Below are 20428 nucleotides of genomic sequence, written 5' to 3'. Positions count from 1 at the left end.
GACAAAAAAGTCTTCAATCAACTAAGGTTACAGAACTATATACGTTGCCTTTATCAAACTGTCCAACAACCCATATATATGGGAATATAATAATTTACATACAATGGAATCCCAACATCAGAATAAAATCATAAATTGTCAAAATTATGTTAATAAATAGGTACTTCGACCAATTCATAGCGATTCCTAATGGCAATGGCAGATTTGATGAAACTTAAAACTGAATGACACATTTGTATTGATGATAGTCTTTGAGTACTAATCAGCGCTTCATTATAAAAAGTAGTATGTGAATTGTGCAAAATTGGCAATATAAAAGCTTTTCTAGGAGCAGAATAAAGCAAGCAAAATAAGAAAAAATGGCAAGTACTTTGCTTGGAAAAATTGTCACAGGGACAAAGCGGAAGCGTTTTTTGCCATATACATTTCTTTGGAAAAGCCACTCTAAAATGTATCATGTTTAATCTAAAAACAACAAGTAGAGAATACAGAGAAGAATTCGAGAACCAGAAAAAATATGGTTCTATCAAAGTCGAAGTTGAAATCTGCACATATGGATCAAATGTTTTCAGTTTTGCTGCCTCTTGATATCTATGGTTCGCAGTATACTCTATATATTGGGTTTTAACCATTTCCTTAGCATTGGTGGGCAGAAGCTCTGGGTTGGAAAACATATTCTCCAGGCCCAATTTCCGAAAAGAGTTATGCACAAAAGTAAGCCATGGAATCTTGTTATGATTGGCTAATTGAATGCAGTCAGTTAAACAGTCTTGCACTAGGCTAGCCGCCGGATTAAACCAAACTTTTATCCATAACAGGAGTGGGGCAATGCCAGTCAGATCCTCAATATACCGTGCTCCCAAATCCTCGTGGGAGATGATGTTCGCTGCATTCTTAGATACCAGAAGCAGCCTGTGCAAAAATGTATTCTCTGTGCGTTGTAAAAGGGCTGAATTAGTGTATCCCCAAAGACCCGCCCCATAAATAGCTGCAGAAACGCATTTAGATTTATAAAGCGAAATAATCTGGTGGACTGGTCTATGTCCTAATTTACGAGCAAAGCGGAAAATCGCTTCCATGTTTCTCTCCATTTGTTGGGTCTTAAAAATAAGATGGGGTTCCATGACAAAGAAGAGCTTAAATATAGTCCTAGATAACAAAAGTCTTTCACCTTAGTTAAAATATTTCCCCCCATAATAAAACATTTAGTTCGCGTGTTCCTAGGACCACAGGTCATAACATGTGACTTTGTAAAATTGACTTTCAAATCAAGCTCCTGCATAAAAGTTAGAAAGAGATCCAATAAATTCTGAAGACCATTTGCTGTGCGGGCAATTAAAACAGCATCATCAGCATACAGCAAAATCGGGAGTTGTCTCGAATCCATCCTAGGGAAATCCTTGCCATTTTTTACTAAAAAGCTATGGAGGCCATTAATATATAACAGAAATAAGAAGTGTGCTAAAGTACAGCCCTGTCTAACTCCTCGCTTAGATGGAAAGGGAGGGGACCTTTCGCCATGCTGGCCATATTGAACTGAAATAGTAAGATCAGTTTATAATCGTTTATCAGCTCAAGCAGATCCTGATCAACCCCCATTGCATCCATAAGTGTCCACAGCTTCTCTCTATTCACCAAGTCAAACGCAGTAGATAAATCAATAAAAGCTAAATCGATAGATCCTCTCCTGGCGATGACATATTTACTAAGAATGAGGTACAAATTTAAAGCCTGGTCTACTGTGCCTAATCCAGGCCTAAAGCCGTATTGGATTGGGGAGAGCATTTTTGTCTTTTCCGCCCAATCCTCAAGCCGAGTCAAGATGACACTCCCCAAAATCTTAGCCGTAGAATCTATGAGGGAGATTGGTCTATAACAAGTGCGGTCAAGCCTATTATCTTTTTAAAAAATCGGGACAATTATTGCTGTTTGACATGAAGAGGGGTGGTGCTTTTGACTGCGCTAGTCAATATGTTTGTAATTAGCGGGCCCCAAAGGTCAGGTAAAGATTTAAATAAGTCCACCGGGACCCCATCCGGGCCAGGGACTTTCCCTGATTTCATACGTTTAATAGCTGTAGTTACCTCGTGTACCTCGAAAAATAGATCATTCGTTCTCGGGTTTGGGGCAGCCATAACCGGATTACTACAATCCCCTTTTTCATGACTGGAGTGATTGAAGGGTATTTCCCTTTACCCTTGGAATCCGCTTTGATATCTTAGAATGTTTAAAGCGGCCTCCCTCTTTCCTTTTTTTTGACGGTAGAGGATCCGCAGTAAAACGGGCCACAATAGCTTCATCGCGTGCATTAAAAGGTTGCAGGCCAGATATACTATCTTCGGACTGGGTCAAATTATCATTGGGATTACTAATGGGGAATCCCTGAGTCTCATGGTGCACCACAGACTCAAGGGGGATTCTTTGGGTAAGGTTATGAGCAACCCCAATCTTTTCTTCCACTTGCACAATTTCAGTTTCAATAGCCCCAATCACTGATGATAGATAGCTGGTTATAGACGATTGAATGTGTGTGCCCTAGGCACCATCAGCCCCTAGTATAGTACTTTTCCTTTTACCCATTGTATAGGAGGATTGGGAGGCCAAAATGCCCAGTCCGGGGAACAAGAACCAGGGGTGATATGTATAAAAGGTGTAAACAAGAGCATATAAAAAAACTACTCACATGTCACTCCTAGTAGTGATTGTGCATTATGCTACCCTAGAAATGGATGGGGCATTACTGAATATGAGCGCAGGGCAAAATTCTGCTCAAAACATCTTACCGCGTTCCTCCCCGAAATGCAGTTATCAGAGGGGTGGCCCAGCCTGGCCTCCTCCGGTCACAGACGGGCATAGGACGGGCCCGCCCTTTGCCCGGGCGCCGCCCGCGTGCGTCCCGCGTGCGTCCCGCGACGTGGGTTTCCTCGGCGCTTATGAGCGCTCGCTGGTGCGTCTGGCCCTGCCCCTCCACAAATGGTTGGGACCGATGTCCCTTGCAGCAAAGTTCAAAAGCGTCCTGCGATGCGGGTTTCCTCAGCGCTTATGAGTGTGCACTGGTGCATCTGTGCGTCTGTCCCCACCCCTCCACAAATGGCTGGGACCGATGTCCCTTGCAGCAAAGTTCAAAAAAGTCCTGCGACGCGGGTCTCCTCGGCGCCGATGAGCGCACGCTGGTGCGTCTGTGCATCTGGCCCCGCCCCTCCACAAATGGCTGGGACCGATGTCCCTTGCAGCAAAGTTCAAAAGCGTCCGGCGACGCGGTTTTCCTCGGTGCTGATGAGCGCGCGCTGGTGCATCTGTGCGTCTGGCCCGACCCTCCACAAATGGCTGGGACCGATGTACCTTGCAGCAAAGTTCAAAAGCAATGAGTCTATTTTGTGCCATGTTCGACCCTTTATGGCAATGAGGGAAGTAATTAATGCTGACTATATGCAGGGTATTTTACGTTCACACATGACTGCTCTATGGTCCGACCATGCCAGTGCTAATGAAGCAGTGAATTTAAGAAAAGGGTTGTTGGAGAAAATGCCATCCAACATGTGGCCTACCACATGAGTTGGTGCATCTACTAGTTGGGATAAGCTCAAACTAGCCATAGTGTCAACTAACAATTCAGAGTCTCTATCAGCAGTGGTCTCTAAAAAAAAGGTAAAGTATTCAAGGACCATACAATTTGGTGAGATTAGACTTAATTCAAGTGTCGGGCTGAGGGCCTGAGTAAAGGAGGATCTAGGGCAAATAACTCCGCTATTGGCTTAGCCGAAGAAGATAAAATATTTCACCTCCATAGAAAGTTAATTACTGGCTTGTTTAACACAATTATGTAGAGAATAGAGTTTGCTGAAAAAATGTCATTTGCACCAATCAATAGCTGAAATACAGAATAATGTCACTCACAGTTCACACTAGCATTGTTTCCAAAGTATGCAGCTAAACATTCCAGTTTCAACCCATTCTCTGCTAATATAGTTGTGATCTGGTGCCAAATTGCAGTAGTGATCTTATCTGCATTGTCATAGAAATCCAGCCAAGTGTATGTCACACAAGCAGTGAAACTGAAGTGCACCAAAAAAGTGGATATAGTTTAATGTTTCCTCTGTTTGGCAAATTGCTGCAAACTGATCAAAATATCCAAATCCACATTGTAAGTCTTCGTAGGTTTGCTGCAAGAATAGAGGTGCAAACATATTTTTGTGAAACTGGATGCCTTTGTATGGCCCTATTTGCTATGGCTGAGTGAGGATTCATGTGTTTGAACAGCTTAAACCCACAGTCCAGAGAGCCATAGGAAATGTGATGTTTGACAGCATGGTACACTTGGGTCACCTCTGCACCTGTGACCTAATATTAAAAAGAAAACACACATGTTTATAAGCAGCATGCAGAGAAAGTTTCCAGTGGTGAAGAAAATACTTAACAGGATGCCTCTTGGAGCTGCACATTTAAATTAAATTAACGTGTCAGATGCCAACCCAAAAGCAGTTGACCTTGTTAATGATATGAAAGAAGGGAGAAAAGATTGTTAAAAGCAGCTTGTCTTAGTAAACAATGCTGCACACTAAAAGACATTTTGCACATTCAACATTGGTGCCTTCAAAAGGGTGCTACAAATTCAAGAAAAGTATACATGAATTACATTTAAATCAGGATAGATAGTGCTGCTATTGAAGTCCGAAATACATTAAAATAAAGCAGGTTATGGCTCATTTCAGCTACTTCTCACTTGTAGTTTGGTTGCAGATGTGCTGAAATTGTTGCCATCTTTGCCCTGCTGCAGCATTTTTCCTATTTTGTGTTACTGCTTCATACTTTTTAATATCGTGCTCTCCCGTGTAGGCAATGGACAAATCTTTATTACATATGCTAAACTTTGCCTTGTCGTGTCCTCTGACCACTTCTGTATGATGGGGTGTGTAAGCTCCCGTCCTTGTCTGGACTTAATGAACTGTGTTTTTTTTGTTTTTTGTTTGGTGGCTCAGGCAATAAGTCTGCCTGTGAGGCAGATGTTGCATCCTACTATGACATGTCGTCTTTGACAGCTGCATATCTGATGTGAAGAAAGCCTTTACTGTATCTTGGCCTAACTCATAATCAGATATTGCAGGTTATTTCCCTGCATAGTAGTCTGTAAAATATCCAACAATCTTGTGATGTAGATTCATATTGTATTCAAACAATAAATAGAATTTCTCAGGACTCCTTTCCATTTTTGCTCACCGAGCTGGCCCCTAAACCAATTTCCCCTCATAATCAATCACTCAAACTTAAGAGTGGAATGAAAGGACTTCTATACAGGACAATTCATCATAAGGTCTGGCAGTGTTCGACACCTGACTGATTCTCGTCCCAATCCTGCCGACAGGTAGCTCCCAACAACTCTTACAGTAGAACCAAAGCAGAGGGACAAAGAAAATCAGGGTCCAAGTAGCAAGTGAATGTGTGTATGTCATTGTGGTGGAGGTGGGGTATTGCTGGGGTGCCTGCAAGGTGAGGGGTGATGGTGGCTAACAGTTTGTATAAGAAACCACCCAAGGTCAGAAAGACATGGTTGGACCCCATGTGATAAATGTAAGGGATAATCTGCTGTCAGGCCATGCAAGTGGCAACTTAATACAGCAAGTACTTAATTGCTTAGAAGACACACACAAAACTCATCCAAGCTCAACATCCAGCAAAGTGCATTCTACTCATCCAGTTATATAAATGATCCTGCAACCCAGAAGTGGCTGCACAGTGTTGTGGGCATCTGACTATGGGCATGCACCAGAAGCTCAGCCTGCGTACAGGGGTTTTCTGTCTGGTCTAATACCAGGAATGGAGGCTGAGGGTGCTTGTACCCCCTTCGTGTGCCTATAGCAATTTAGTGTGGGAAACTTTTTCCCATTGCCTATCTCGTTCCCTTATTGTATGTGGGCACTATCCTATGTCACACAAATATAATATACCAGCTATGGCAGTCACTGCCTTTATTGCTTCATGCCCCTTCAGACGCCAGCTCTTCTCTCCCTTACAGACTTATTTACCTTCTGGGTGCCTTCTCTAGCCAATGAGAGATAAGTTCATCCCCATCTCTCCTGAATGCCAGCCTCTCTTCCCTACAAAACACCATGCTGCTGTAGGTGCCAGCCCTTATACTCACCCAGAGGGTCTATGCTTTAGATGCAGCACACTGTTTCCCACAGGCTCTGTTCCTCTTTGTATATTAGGCCCTTTCCACATTCTCCATGAATGTCCACTCCACACTGGCCCTTCGGGTTTTCCTTTCCTGCTCATGGGCACAATGTCCCTCAAAGTACCACTTCTCTTCACATCACTGATTGGCCACTTGAATCATGCAGCAGGGAAGGCCCAAAGTATGCTGCAGGGTTGACTAAAATATGCTGCAAGAAAAGTCAAATTATGTGGCATTATTACATCACTATCTTGTAATATTATGTAAGGTAGCACTGGGCAACAGTTATGCCTCATTAATATTGGTTTAGCACTTACATAGAACAGTCAGCAAATGAAAGACGACCTACCCGCTTCTGTGCAGCAAAGGGCCTGCCACTATGCAGCAACATGTGTGGCAGTATTTTAGTAGCTTTTAATCTTATTGGGCTAAAAAGGAAGATTTGCAGAAGGTAATGTAGTATTTGGGAAATCCATAATAAAGCAGAAAATACTGCGGCTTTAGAATGGTATAATATTCGTGTCCCTGCTTTTAAGTTTAATACCTCCTATGTCCCACATGCTACATGCTCTTTAAGTACCAGTTCTCTGTCTCCTAAGACATGCTGCACCCTCTAACTGGTACAATGCCGCCCCCATGCTCTGGGTCCCTTTTCTCCCCAACAGGCTGCACATACCTATGGGTGGCAGGGTTTTCCCCCCAAAGCCCCCTGCGTGCAAGCCTCTCCTAACCGTTCGTGAAACAGCATTGCATGAAAATACCTTTAGCAAAAAAGGAAATCAGTTTGGCCACACAGCTTATGATAAATAAAACAAGATGAATGCATTTTCGCTACAGTGTCAGATGTAAGAGATGGGGAGAGCACTTATGCACCTCCTCAAATTAAGCACAGCATAATAAGAGTAATAGAGCAGGTATGATTTATTCAGCCTTTTGATCTCCAAATGTCTTTGTTGCAGTTAGCATTTTGTCATTTTGTTATTTCAAAGAATATCACATTTACTATATAAGAAGTAAAATAAACACACACTTTTTTATAATTTTTTTACATATCATACTAATTATTGTGATAAAAGTCAGTATACTGGTGCGGAAGAGCATTATTGCTAAGTTTATTGTGATATATACTTAGCACCTACTATCCCTATGTGAGGCACTGAAGTTTTGCCTACAAGAGCAGCCAGCAACATCATGTAGAGCTGGGGTTCCCAACTTTTTAACTCTTGAGGACCTCTGCTGACTCACTACCGGAAGCCCGGGCCCCCCAAGCAATTTGTATGATTTAAATTTCAAACATTAAAACAGTAATTCACAAAAAATACACAAATACACATTTAACTCGAATTACCTAAGATTTTATTATTTTATAATGAAATAATATGCAAAAAAAATGTAATGGGAGGGATGGTGCTGAATCTCGGCAACTATCCTATGTTTTGTTATATTTCGGAAAGTTTAATCCTCAGTTCAGATCCTACATTTCCCAAGCGATTTCTGTATTTATTTTTAGGTACATAAGATCTGAGTAAGCTTTTTCGCATAAATTTGTGGTGGGGAAAGGGAATAAAATCTTAAGTGCCTCTCATCTCTCCATAGCCCCTCTATTACATGTATTTCATTTGTTTTATAGCACCTCTCATACCAGTGTGGGATGTCGGAGCACTTTACATCACACACACATACAGTGTCAATGAGTCATACATGTGTAAATCAGTGTATAGAAAATGTTACATAAGACAAAGGGGAGTACAAGGTGTAGGATATATGTCATCCATACTGGTAGGTATTTTATACCAGTGCTTGGTCTGGAGAGGCGCCAAACTCAGGATTCAGAACTTAACACAGTGGTTAGCGCTGACTTCATTAATAAGAATGTATTTCTATGTAACTATAACTTTTTCTAGCAACATCAGGATGCTGAAAGACTGGGAAAAAACATATCATTCTAACTTGTTCTAGCAGTTTGCATGCAGCTCATTGATGGCAGTTTATAGCTCACTGTGCTAGATTACGATTGTAACTTATGAACTGCACAGTAACAAAAGAATCTCTGTGACAAAAGCAGTAACCCACTGTGCTATGCACATAAAATACTGTTCTTTGATATGCATGATACACATTCTTTGCAGCAGGCATTTTAACCATCTTCTCTACCTTAGATGAGTCAAAGCTGGCACTAGACAAACTCCCATCTCTCCAGCAGGGACAGTAATCACCAGAGTTATCTTTTCACTTTTTATTTTTGCCCCAAAACTGCTGGATGTACAACGAAATTTGCAGTGCTTTTAAAAATTCTTCACAAATGAAGTAACAAATATAAAAACACTTGTGAATCTGTCGGGAGGTCACATCTGGCGAAGTACCTTCCTGGCTGCCCAAGCCTTGAGATGACTGCGGACCCCCTGGGAATGTGTCATAGACCTCAGGGGGTCTGCAGACCACACGTTGGGAACCGCTGATGTAGGGTGTCTGGATGAAAGGGTATTGTCTTTGTTTGGATCATTATGACGTTTTCTTGTCATGCATAATAATCCCGGATGTCCGAATATCATGTTATGAGATGAACACAGTTTACGGCTTCAGTAATCTGGCAGCTTTGAACTGCTCTGCAAATCTGTGGGCAAGGCACCACAGCTTATGGATGACATGCAGAGGATATTTGCCTCAACTGTCATACTCCCTGTATTGCACAGTAAACACTCCTCACAACAATACTGCCCATGGAATTCAATTCAACTGACCCCAACATGAATTGAAACAGGAAGGGTGCCAGGAGCTCTTTCTGCCCCCACACTGCACATTGCAAAAACCACAAAATACTACAACCTCAAGCTGCAGGCATAGCCAGATGAAAAGAGATTACAAAAATGGGGTTATATAGATGTAATTGAATTCCCAAATGGGGGGATGGGATTGACTCCTAGCTCAAGGAGAGATGAGAGCTACCTTACACACATCTTTGAAATACAATTATATTTTGAGTTCTTCTAGATTCATCCCTTTTTCTAATGGCTTTCAAATGATTCTAAAATGTGTTTGATAACAGGTTTAAATATTTCTCTGTTAAGAAAAGGTAATTTTCCAACCTTTTAGGCCTTGCTCTGATTCCCCCTTTGGGATTTGAAATATGCCACTAATACCCCAAAATTAGTTTTTGCAAGTGTGAGAATGCTGATCATGGGTAAAAAACATTTTCAGTTTGTGTTTGCTAATCAGATACAGCCTTTTTTCATTGACATTTTAGAAGCTCAAGGAGAGTTTGAAAAAATAAATTTCAACTAATCACATCTGCATTTGGAATTAAAAACTGGTATTCAAACCAGTATCCTTCAACCATTCCAAAATCCAACTGTCAAGATACACTCAACCTATAAAGCCTGCCTTACATATTATTGTAATTTTTAAAAGCATTATCTCAATGGCCACTTACTGGATTTATACATAATTAGAAAAAGATCCTATTTTCAGTAAAGTTCTATCTTTATGTCATGTTAAGTGTAATTGGATCAGCAGTTTTTGCAAAAGTGTAAATTGATGTGCCATTTAAACTGGAAAATGCATCCTTTAACCGTCCCTTTGAATTCCTTTCCTGCTAGATAAATCTGAATAAAACCTGGCATGCAGAAACTAAGCTGAAAGCACCAATTATCTGCCTCATTTTATGCATATTTGACTCATGGCACCAAAGTACATCAAAAAAGCAGTTCTAATCAAGTGCGAACTTAACCTCAAGTATGGAGTCACGTTTAATTACTCTGGAGCAGAAAATATATTTGTATTGTGAGGATATGCAATCTTATCCTATCAGACATGTAATATATGTTCATTAGAAATGTATGGTATTAATATCACTGAATGTTCTTCAAAGACTGAAAGACATCCTAACATGCACTATAAATAAACAAAATATTTCACACTGTTGGCACCTGGTTCTATACATATGAGGTATAAAAAGCAACCATGTGACAATTTTAGGAAGAACATTGAATCTTGGAAAATACAGAGTGGATCATATGGACTGTGGCAAACAGCCCACCAGCCCCCTGGTGAAGGACCACCTATCGGGTTTAGAGATTCCTGACTGCATGGCAGGGTTCACCATGATGAAAGTGCATCTGTCCATAGAGTAGAAGCACTTTAGTCAATCCTAATGCCGAGCAGGCCAACAGGTTTTGTTTCCTCTGCTCAGTATGTTTATCCCCTGTTCAGAAACAAATCCTGAATGAGGGGTTTTGTTTCAGAAGCAGACCAACAAAACTGAGCTTTGCTTCTGAAAATAAAAATACAAAATCAATGACTCTAGCATGCCCGGTGTTCCAGCCCTACCTGTGAGGGCCACTGTGAGTTTTCCCTGTCATTGAAAAAGATTGACAATTACCCCACCTTTATTTCGGTGTTCGGTCGGGTGACCATCACTACGACCTAGCAGCACTGTTAAGACAAGTAGTCACGTCAAGTTTTTCTACCAATAGAGTTTGCTGACCCTAAGCCATTGGACACCCTTATTTCCCAAACTAATAAAAGAGGTAGAGAAACCACATGCTTCACATTCTCCAAACTCTAAATAGCTGAGCGTCTCTTCAGGGGCGGCTTCTCCGTTAGGGCAGAGAAGCGTTGCTCCCCGCCGGCAGCGGAAGCTGCAAAACCTTTACCAGAAAATGATAATAAACTGTTGCCCTCCGCCAGCAGCGGAAGCTGCAAAACCTTTACCAGAAAATGATAATTAACTGAGTTTATTATTGTTTTCTGGTAAAGAGGAGGGGCCACGGGGTGACGAGCAGTGAGGGGGAAAGCACAGCACTTCCCCTCACTGCACATGTATGTCTGTCCGGCCGTCTCAGGGCAGCCAAACACTCATGTGCAGTAGGCTCTCTCCAGCCTAGCAACACAGTTGCCGGCAGGTCAGAGCATGCACAGGCACCCAGTATCCCAGTGAGCGCCTGGCAAGATATTTTAAAGGTAAAAGTTCCCTCAGTGTACAGTTGTGATGGTATGTGCTTTCTTTTGGTCTTCTAGTAGATCCTTTGCAGTAGACTTGGCTGGGCATCAACAGCCTTAAAATAACATTTGTTTTAAAATGAAAGATCCTGCAGTTTGTGTTCATTTGTATTCACCCAGAATGCTGAATCTATGTATCCAAGTATATATATATATTAAAATGCATAAAATAACTTATTTTTCTAGCTGTTATTGGAGTGATTGCTGGTGGATTGGTTTTTGTCCTACCTGAGACCAAAGGGAAAGCTCTGCCTGAGACGATAGAAGAAGCAGAAAACCTTCATAGGTAAGTTCTCGCTCTAAGATAAACTTTGGATGAAGACAGTCTTGAGATAGTAAGAACATAGTGCACCTCAAGAAATCTCTAACTCATGCAAGCTTCTGTTGACACACCAGCTGTTTATACACACTTTACATGGGAGACGGGAAAGGTTTGCAGTGCTGCAAAAGAGCAAGACATTGACTACAGAAATTCAACCATACAAATTTCTTTCAGTTTTCGGTACATTTTTTAACTTCATCCTGGGTCTGTGGGTGGCTTATCATGAAGGTGGTAAGATGACGATGATGATGAGGAATAATGATAATAATAATTATATATATATATATATATATATATATATATGTATATATATATATATACACACACATACATATTCACTGAAAACCAAAGGTTACAAGGATGTTATGGTTAGATTCTAAATTTACTTGTACAAAACCATAGAAATTCAGCAGTTATAGTTGGAGTTCCTTTAAGTAGCTATAGCTATAGCTCGCACCCTAAGGTAACTATATATACCCACATATATATACACACGCACACAATATTCACGGTACACCCCCTTTTCCCCTGATCCAATTAGGTATTTTTTACTTTCTTTCTTTCTTCTTAGTTTAGGGCTGAGGATGGGAAAGGGTTTGTTGAGGAGGGCAGCAAAAAGCAGTGAAAACCCCAAAACTTGTAGATTTGGGGATACCAACCACGGCGATTTCTATGGTGAGCTGGGGGCCCTTGGTGGCCAGTTTGAAAGTCAGAGATGCTCTCCAGGTGCTGCTGTCACTTCCCCTCGAGATTAATTGCAGAAGGCATGGGAGGGCTGAAGAGAGGAGGAGGAGAGGGAGGGAGAGAGAAAACTGTCAAAGAGAGAGAATAGAGAGAGAGGACAGAAAGGAAGACAGGGAATCGATGGAAGGAAACACATAGAGAGAGTGGTCTGTTTTGAGGTTTTTTGCAAGGGTGAGTTTTGGTTCCCCAGTCCACCCAGGTACCAATAAATACTTTGCAGGTAGTTTGTTATCTTTAAGCACCTGTAAACCTACTATATCAAGATACTTTCCGCGCGGTTTGAGGGTGTAAGGGAATGGATGATTCCACAAAGTAAAACGTTATTTTTCCTGTGGGGAATAAAATAATTAATGGGCAAATATGCATGTTCCAATGATGTTCTAGAAATATTGCATGAGTAAAATGTGGTGAGTAGGAGAAATCGTGGAAATTTAGGGCTATTAAGGATTCCTCCCTTCTACTGTGAACCTTTGGGAACCCCCAGAAATGTTCTTCTAAGTACGAGAAAACCTACAAGAGTACACTGTTTTCTAAGACTGCCGACGCAAACCGGACGACTAACGTTTACAGGGACATTGCTTCTTATATATTCACAGACGTGTCACGTTCATTGTTTGGCAGTAAAAATATCCAAAAGCACTTTTAAATGTGGCTAGCCTTTCTGGCTCCTCCCACACCTCGAATTCCTTCTGCTTTTAAACAACTGAGTTACCTCAATCCTCAGTATCTAACCCTATAATTGTGGGAAGACCATGAATCTGGATCTTCCTATTATACTGAAAACATGTTAAGCAGCTTACTGTCAAAAGGCCAACATTCTCTTTTACATTCCAGTTATTATTTGTATAACTGCTTTTTTGCAATGATCTTGTCAACAGGAATTCCCTGGTTTCGATTTTATTTGGTGCTCATTTCACAATAAATAAATGAATGATTTGAACCATCTATAACACACACAATACAGAAAAGTGTCTCCACCGCTTACCAATAATTTCCTAGCTGGAAAATAAAGCCCTTAAAATATTTTTAAAAAACATTGACCTTAGGTTTGTGAGCATTCTAGCAGTTCATAGCTGCTCTGCGAGTGTTTTCCGGACTCTGAAGCCCTCACTTGAAGGCTACAACCTCCCTCTGTAGCCACAGTACTCCTGGTAGCTCTGGTAGGTAAATAAAGAGGAGCGCGGTTCTTGAGCTACTGAGGGGATATCCCTATTCTGCATTTGCATATCATACAGAAGATCTTAAATAGGATCCACTGAGCCACTATATTTTATGTCAGCCTCTAACGAATAGTTCTAGATTCCTCAACAGATTTGGTGAAGTGCTCAGATGCACGCTATTGGCATAATCCATACTGGAGTGGTTTATAGATCTTATGATAACATGACAAAGGTAAGGGCAAGACATTTTGTAATGCATCTTTACAGGAAGCAACTGGAAAATATTTTTGTAAACACCTTCCAACTGTGAAGGTACTTTTAAAGGTATGTTGATTAGGACTCTCAACTTTTTACTTAGCTCACTGGGGTGACAGAGCTGTTGAGGAAGCTGAGGGTGTGAGGAAAATGAGGGTCATTTAGGCTGTTGCAGATGGCCATTGTTTCTTGCAGCAGAGGCCATTGACTCCACTTGCCTTGCATTGTACCTAGAAGGACACAATTAGTTGAGGCTAAGAAAGATAGCTTAGCAAAACATTTCATTGTGTAATGACAAGTTCAGACATTGCTGGCTGGTCCTAAAGTAATAATGGTCCATCAGAAACATATTGTGTGTATCACAGAGACATGCTAGCTAACCTTGACATAATAATGGCCTTTTAAAGGCATTTTTGTTGACATGTCATAGAACATAGTAGCTGACAGTGACATATTAATGTTCATTACTGACATATTGTTGGTGTTCATGGCAAACTTCAAGAGACATGTTACTGCCATAACTTGGGACATGCTGGCTAAACCTTACACAGTAATGTCATAGTAGAGGCATACTGTTGACATTCCTGGGGACATAGTGGCTGACAGTGACATATTAATGCGCAAGAGTGACATATTGTCGGTATTTCTAGAACTTGCTGGCTAACCTTAACAGAATAGTGGCCTTCGAGATACATACTAGCTATTCACACAACCTATTCCTAGAGACATGCTAGTTAACTAGTTCATGTTGAAATGTCTGTATTTTCGAAAACTAGAAAGCTGATGTTTCGAATAAAGTGGTTACATTTGCAAATGAGCTTCAACTTAATGTGTGCATGATAATTGTTGCTGAATTTGGTAGACCTAATGGACATTTCGTTTTTTTGGTTCCAGACCAGTCCTCCTGCTATAGTTGCTTTATGTACGGGTTATCTAGCACTGCTGATTACGGCCTTCAATGAGATTTGTATAACGTTTGGTTTACTGTATGACAGATAATCTGACAGGAAAGTACTGGGTAGGATAATGAAGGGAAGAAGGACGCTAGAAGCATTATGAAAATCAATAAGTCTTGTGATCCTGCATAACTATATTTTCTTTACTGTAAGAAATATGTATACATGTAAACTATGTATTTATTTAGCCAGCTTTTATGGGGCATTATATTGAAAAGTGCACTCTTTCCCTACCAATCTTTTAATGTTTTCATTTGAAAAACAAGCTCTAAATGCTTGGGACAAATAATGCTTGCTTGGAACACCATGCAGCTATTGGAATATTGGAACTTGCAGGTTTCTACCAAATGTATTTAAATTTCTTCCTGTTAAATGCACCCTTTGGTAATTTATCAATGTTTATAGGGGGAAACCCCCTTACTGGAATTTTCCTGTAAGAGGTTAGATTAGCTCACTCCACTCCTGCAAGAGGGTGTTTACACCCCACCACTTTCAAGATTCAGCCAGTACTGGTCCTTGCAGCAGCTGCTATCCACATACTGAGTATTATACTCCTCAATACCCACCCATAACCTCTGGGCCTGCCATCAGTGATCTCTGGTCCATCAGATGCTAAGGCAAGTCACAGTTTTGAAGCCCCCTGCGCTGCATAAGGATCCACAGCCCGCTCTAAGTCCTGCCAACTGTCAAGCTGTTGAATGTTCCGGCCTAACATTCAACAGAGGTTTGTGAGTCACACCAGACACCCAGGTGCACGAGTCTTCGAGGAGCTAGCACAAAAGAAGTCTACAGATAAAGATAAACAAGGATACAGAATACAGCGAGGATACAACAGCTCGCTTACTCCACAAAAAAAGACAACATTTTCAATTGAACTTTGCTTGTGAAACAGTTTTCCTCTTGGATCTTGAATATTCATGATCAATAACATCACCTTGACACACATTTTGAGAACTAGTTTATTTTTTCTGCACTTAAGTTGTTTGAGACTGCTAGTTCTTTCCAAATACTAAGATCAACAACATTGTTTTCAAATTCACTGTATCAAACACTATCATCCAAATTGCTTGATGAACTGTCTCACATTGGTGCATTGGCTCACAACTTTGTACTCAGTTTCTCTATTAGCAATACATGTTTGCAAAGGAGGTACCTAATCCAAACATACATAGGTCACCCTTGTTTCCATCTAGCCTTGTTTTTATATCTCAGTTTGAACCTGCTGAATGGGGATAACCTTATTCAGATCCCTTCGCTCTCTATTTAAAAAAAACACAGAATTATTATTCAATGTTGCAACCAGCTGAGGATCTTGAAACTATGACTGACCTTTAGCAACAAAGCAAATTTTCTTTATTAATATCCAATCACCAACATGAATGTCTTTAGTTTTCATATCTTGCCATTATATTCAACTTTCTTGTTCACTACTAACCTTTCTTCTAACCTCAGGGACATTTAGGGGGTTATTACAACTTTGGAGGAGGTGTTAATCCGTCCCAAAAGTGACAGTAAAGTGACGGATATACCACCAGCCGTATTACGAGTCCATTATATCCTATGGAACTCGTAATACGGCTGGTGGTATATCCGTCACATTTGGGACGGATTAACACCTCCTCCAAAGTTGTAATAACCCCCTTAGTGTTTTGACTTTGCATCCGGTATCTATCCATGGTGGAAAGTTTTCACTGAAACCGACTCTTTTACATACTGATTCAAATGGTGAAACACTTGTTGAGAATGTGGAATATTATGCTAATTATAAATGTTGCACTGCAAATAATCATTCACTTCCAAGTCAGCAGGGACAGCTGTTTGAACCCTCTCTTTGATAATTCTGTTAGCTCTTTTCACCAATCTGTTAGAATTTGGAGATTTTAGAGCCACAATAAAATGGCATATACAGTTACCCTAATAAAAGTCCACATCTTGAATGACATCAACTTTGTGCTATTGTCAGAGCCAAAAACTTTGGGCACAACCTCCAAGGTAAAAACATATTATAAAGATTAAATTGTGAAATCAGTGATAATCTTTCAAACAGATGTTTAATAAATCCACTTCAAGAATTAATCAATGAAAACAAATAAAGTACTTTAGCTCAGCAAGACAATAAAAAAGACATAATAAGTCAATGGCAACTTCATCGAAACCCGGGCCACCAATAATGTTTGCATACATTTTTTTATTGGAAGTTATGCCCAGGCGGCCTTTATGCACAATTTTAATCATCCTTTTATCAAACGTTTCTTGCGGCACAAATAGATCCCCTCCTAAGATTATACCTGATTCCACACTTAGGGCCAGATGTAGCAAAATAACATTTTGCGACTTGCAAATAGCGAGTCATTGCGACTCGCTGTTTGCAAGTCGCAAAATGTTATGCAGAACGGTGTCTCAGACACCGTCTGCAAGTCGGTATGGGGTCGCAATGACCCACCTCATGAATATTCATGAGGTGGGTCGCAAATTGCGGCCCCATACCGACTATGGGCACTCGCAAACATGGAGGCCTGCTGTAGTCAGCAGACCTCCGTGTTCGTGACTGCTTTAAATAAAGCAGTTTTTTTTTTTTTAAGTGTAGCCCGTTTTCCTTAAAGGAAAACGAGCTGCACTTAAAAAGAAAACCGAAACCTTTAGTTTCGGTATTTTTTCAGGGCAGGGAGTGGTCCCTTGGACCACTCCCTGCCCTGAAAAAATGTTTTTGGGTCCAGTCACAAACTGGAAGGGGTCCCATGGGGACCCCTTCCAATTTGCGAGTGGGTTACCATCCACTTGAAGTGGATGGTAACTGCAACACCATTTGCGACCGCATATGCGGTCGCAAATGGTATTGCATACCACTAGGAATCGCAAATAGGAAGGGAACACCCCTTCCTATTTGCGATTCTGAAATGCATTTTGCGAGTCGGTCCGACTCGCAGAATGCATTTCTGCATAGGAAAATGTGATTTGCAACTCGCAAACGGCAGTTTTTGCCGTTTGCGAGTTGCAATTCCTTTCCTACATCTGGCCCTTAATTCTGACAAAGCATCGCCAAAATACCCGATAACACCCTTAGATAAGGTGGCTGACCTTGCATTTATAACTTTGATATTCTCCTGCTATTGTGCATATTCTAGACACTCATCATGCAATTCTTCAGGAGAAATGACAGAACTGATGTTAGCTTCTAATACAGCAATTGCTCACTCGTCAGGGAAGATCAAATTATCAGGTTCCCTAGCTTCACCGTCACTGGTATTTAGTGAAAGTCTAGCTAATCAGCTTTGAAATTTAACCTTCCATGAACATAGCTGAACTGAAAATTGAGCTCTTGAAATACTGTGCTCAATTTAAATAACCTAGAAAATACTTTGCTTGCTCTTTTATCTTCTATGACCTTTATCTCCGAAACTACATTTATCCTTGTGCACAGTCATACCACACTCCTGCAAAATAGACAAGATTTTCTCTCATCATTTTGAGACACAGATCAAGCAAATATCAGAATGCCATCCTGATAAATCATAACGCCTGTAACATCCTTAGAAATTGAATAGATGATTCTTTGAAATACAATGGCACAGATGCCAGACCAAAGGGATGCTTCAGAGCCACGCAACAGAGAGTTGGTCGGGCGGTGTGTGATTGCTAGCAATTAGGCAGTTTAGAAAGAGCAGATTGTACAAATGTTCAATCCGGTCCTTTATATGCAGAATTGGTAAGTGATTGTTCACCACCATGGGTTGTTGAATTAGGGGCAACTTGTTTCCCTCTGATCCTACAGCTTATTCAGTTCACAATCCTATGATATTATCCAATTATCACAATTATATATCCAGAATTTCCAACTTTCTTGTCCGTCCCACAATCCTATGGCTAATCTAATTATCACATTTATGTATCCATAATTTCCAACTTGCTTGTCCATCTACACGTGTTTCATCCGGGGAAGTGCCCCTGGGATTTCTTCAGGACTTTCTTGTTACCAGGATTGCATCAAGACTTCCTAAAACAATATTTCCATATATAATAAGTCAATTTCAACTTCCATTTTCATCACCTGACCTCATTGTTAGTCGAGTGCCAAACGAGTCCAGCCACTTAGTGAGAACCATGCAGGTTACCTTTCTCCCTTCATTCATGATTTCCTTTATTGTGAGCCTAAGTGAAGAGATTATTTTACCCCATTAAAGTATAGACTAAGTAAAAGTGAATATAGATAGACTAAGTACAAACACAAACAGATTAGATTTATATAAATTAGATTGAAATAAAATAATATTATTAATAATGTGTGCCTTGTGTAGACCGTGCTCTAAGTTGTTTAAAAAGGACCCCCCCTTACTTAGTACTATATATCCACCAATAGCTAAATGTATATCCCTCATATCCACTAATTTTAACTTGATAACTCCATTGTTGCTCACTTCTTTAACACCTCATAACATTCATTCTTTTTCAAGGAATACACTCTATTTATATGTGCGGCAAGAAATAAAAGATTTATCATTGTTTAATAAATTTTGCTCATTTTCATAGCAGATTATAGTGTTAGTTTAGATTTTTCAAAAACGCTCACCTATTTCTGCTTACATGTCTCACTTTACTATATATTCTGTATCCTTGCCTTTCTCTTTCCGTAATATCGGTTGTAAAATAAACCTCAAATCAGTCATCTCCCCATATAGGGTCCGTCTGATATACTCTAGCGCTAACATTATCTTACCTATTTATAAAATCATTTGTTGCCGGCGAGTATGCTCTCATCCAGTCTAAACTGAGTTTCCTATGCGCGTCCTATTTAAACACCTCGATTTCGTAACTAAAAATAGAAGAATACTCTAAAAAAATATATAATAAAAATAACACTAAATAGACCCGCTATAGAAACCCTATAAACTACCAATCAAATAACCTGACTCAAACTGATAACCAAAATCAAAATACAAATAAATTGTAGACTAGATATTCTCCAACAATAAGTGTTTTTTATCTCCTTAATCTTATTAATCTCATTTATGACTTATTTTATTTAATTATTTACCTCCTTTATCGTTAATATCTCCATATACTCATCTATTTATAGTTCTACCTCCATATTCGAGTTACTTATCACCAAGAAAATATTCTATCTCATGATCCGTATTTAATCCTTGTTCCACAGCTCCTAATCTCATAATCCATAATGATTCCCTTCTTCTTAAGGCCAGTTCTCTGTTGCCACCCCGTGGGTTTTTTTCACAGTGCTCGAAGCCATAAAATTTTAAGTCTTTGGACATCCCTTGTGCTTCGCATATCCTCATATAAGAGGCTATCAGATATTGTTTATCTAGTTGCCTAATTGCTCTCCAGTGTTCCGAAATCCTTGTCTTAAGCGGGCGTATTGTACTGCCCACATATATTTTTTCACATTTACATATAAGCATGTAGACTACAAATTTGGTGTTACAATCTATGTGTGATTTTATGTCTATTTTACAGCCACTTCTATCATAAAATTCTTTTTTAGCTTGCCACGCCCATTTACACATTGCACATGAGCCACACTTATAAAATCCTCGATTACCTACACTGAGCCAATCTGACTTCGTCTCCTCTGGTGGATAGCTGGGACTCAGAATATTATTGAGGGTATTCCCTCTTCTAAACGAAACCTCCGGTTTAATACCTATATATTTCTTGAGCGTCTCATCTTGAGTAAGTATTGACCAGTGTTTCTTCATTATTCTCAGCAGCCTCTGAGAAGTCTCTGTATAGTCTAAAACAATCCTCATTCTCTGAGCACTATTTCTCTTAGCTTCACTATTTTTCAGAGTCACTGGTAATAGTGTCT

General features: G+C 40.2%; 1 protein-coding gene across 1 annotated transcript in view; it reads left to right on the top strand.

The window, feature by feature from the left end:
• The window catches only part of LOC138296216 (solute carrier family 22 member 2-like), a 286618-nt gene that overhangs the window by 242911 nt on the left and 23279 nt on the right, over positions 1–20428 (top strand). Inside the window, exon 10 of the mRNA XM_069235137.1 lies at positions 11357–11456. Within this exon, the coding sequence (XP_069091238.1) occupies positions 11357–11456 (100 nt within the window). The remainder of the gene's footprint in view (positions 1–11356; positions 11457–20428) is intronic.

The sequence above is a fragment of the Pleurodeles waltl genome, chromosome 5, assembly GCF_031143425.1.
Source record: "Pleurodeles waltl isolate 20211129_DDA chromosome 5, aPleWal1.hap1.20221129, whole genome shotgun sequence".
Lineage (NCBI taxonomy): Eukaryota > Metazoa > Chordata > Amphibia > Caudata > Salamandridae > Pleurodeles > Pleurodeles waltl.
The sequence above is the reverse complement of the archived record's forward strand: the minus strand, read 5'-3'. Positions and strand labels throughout refer to the sequence as shown.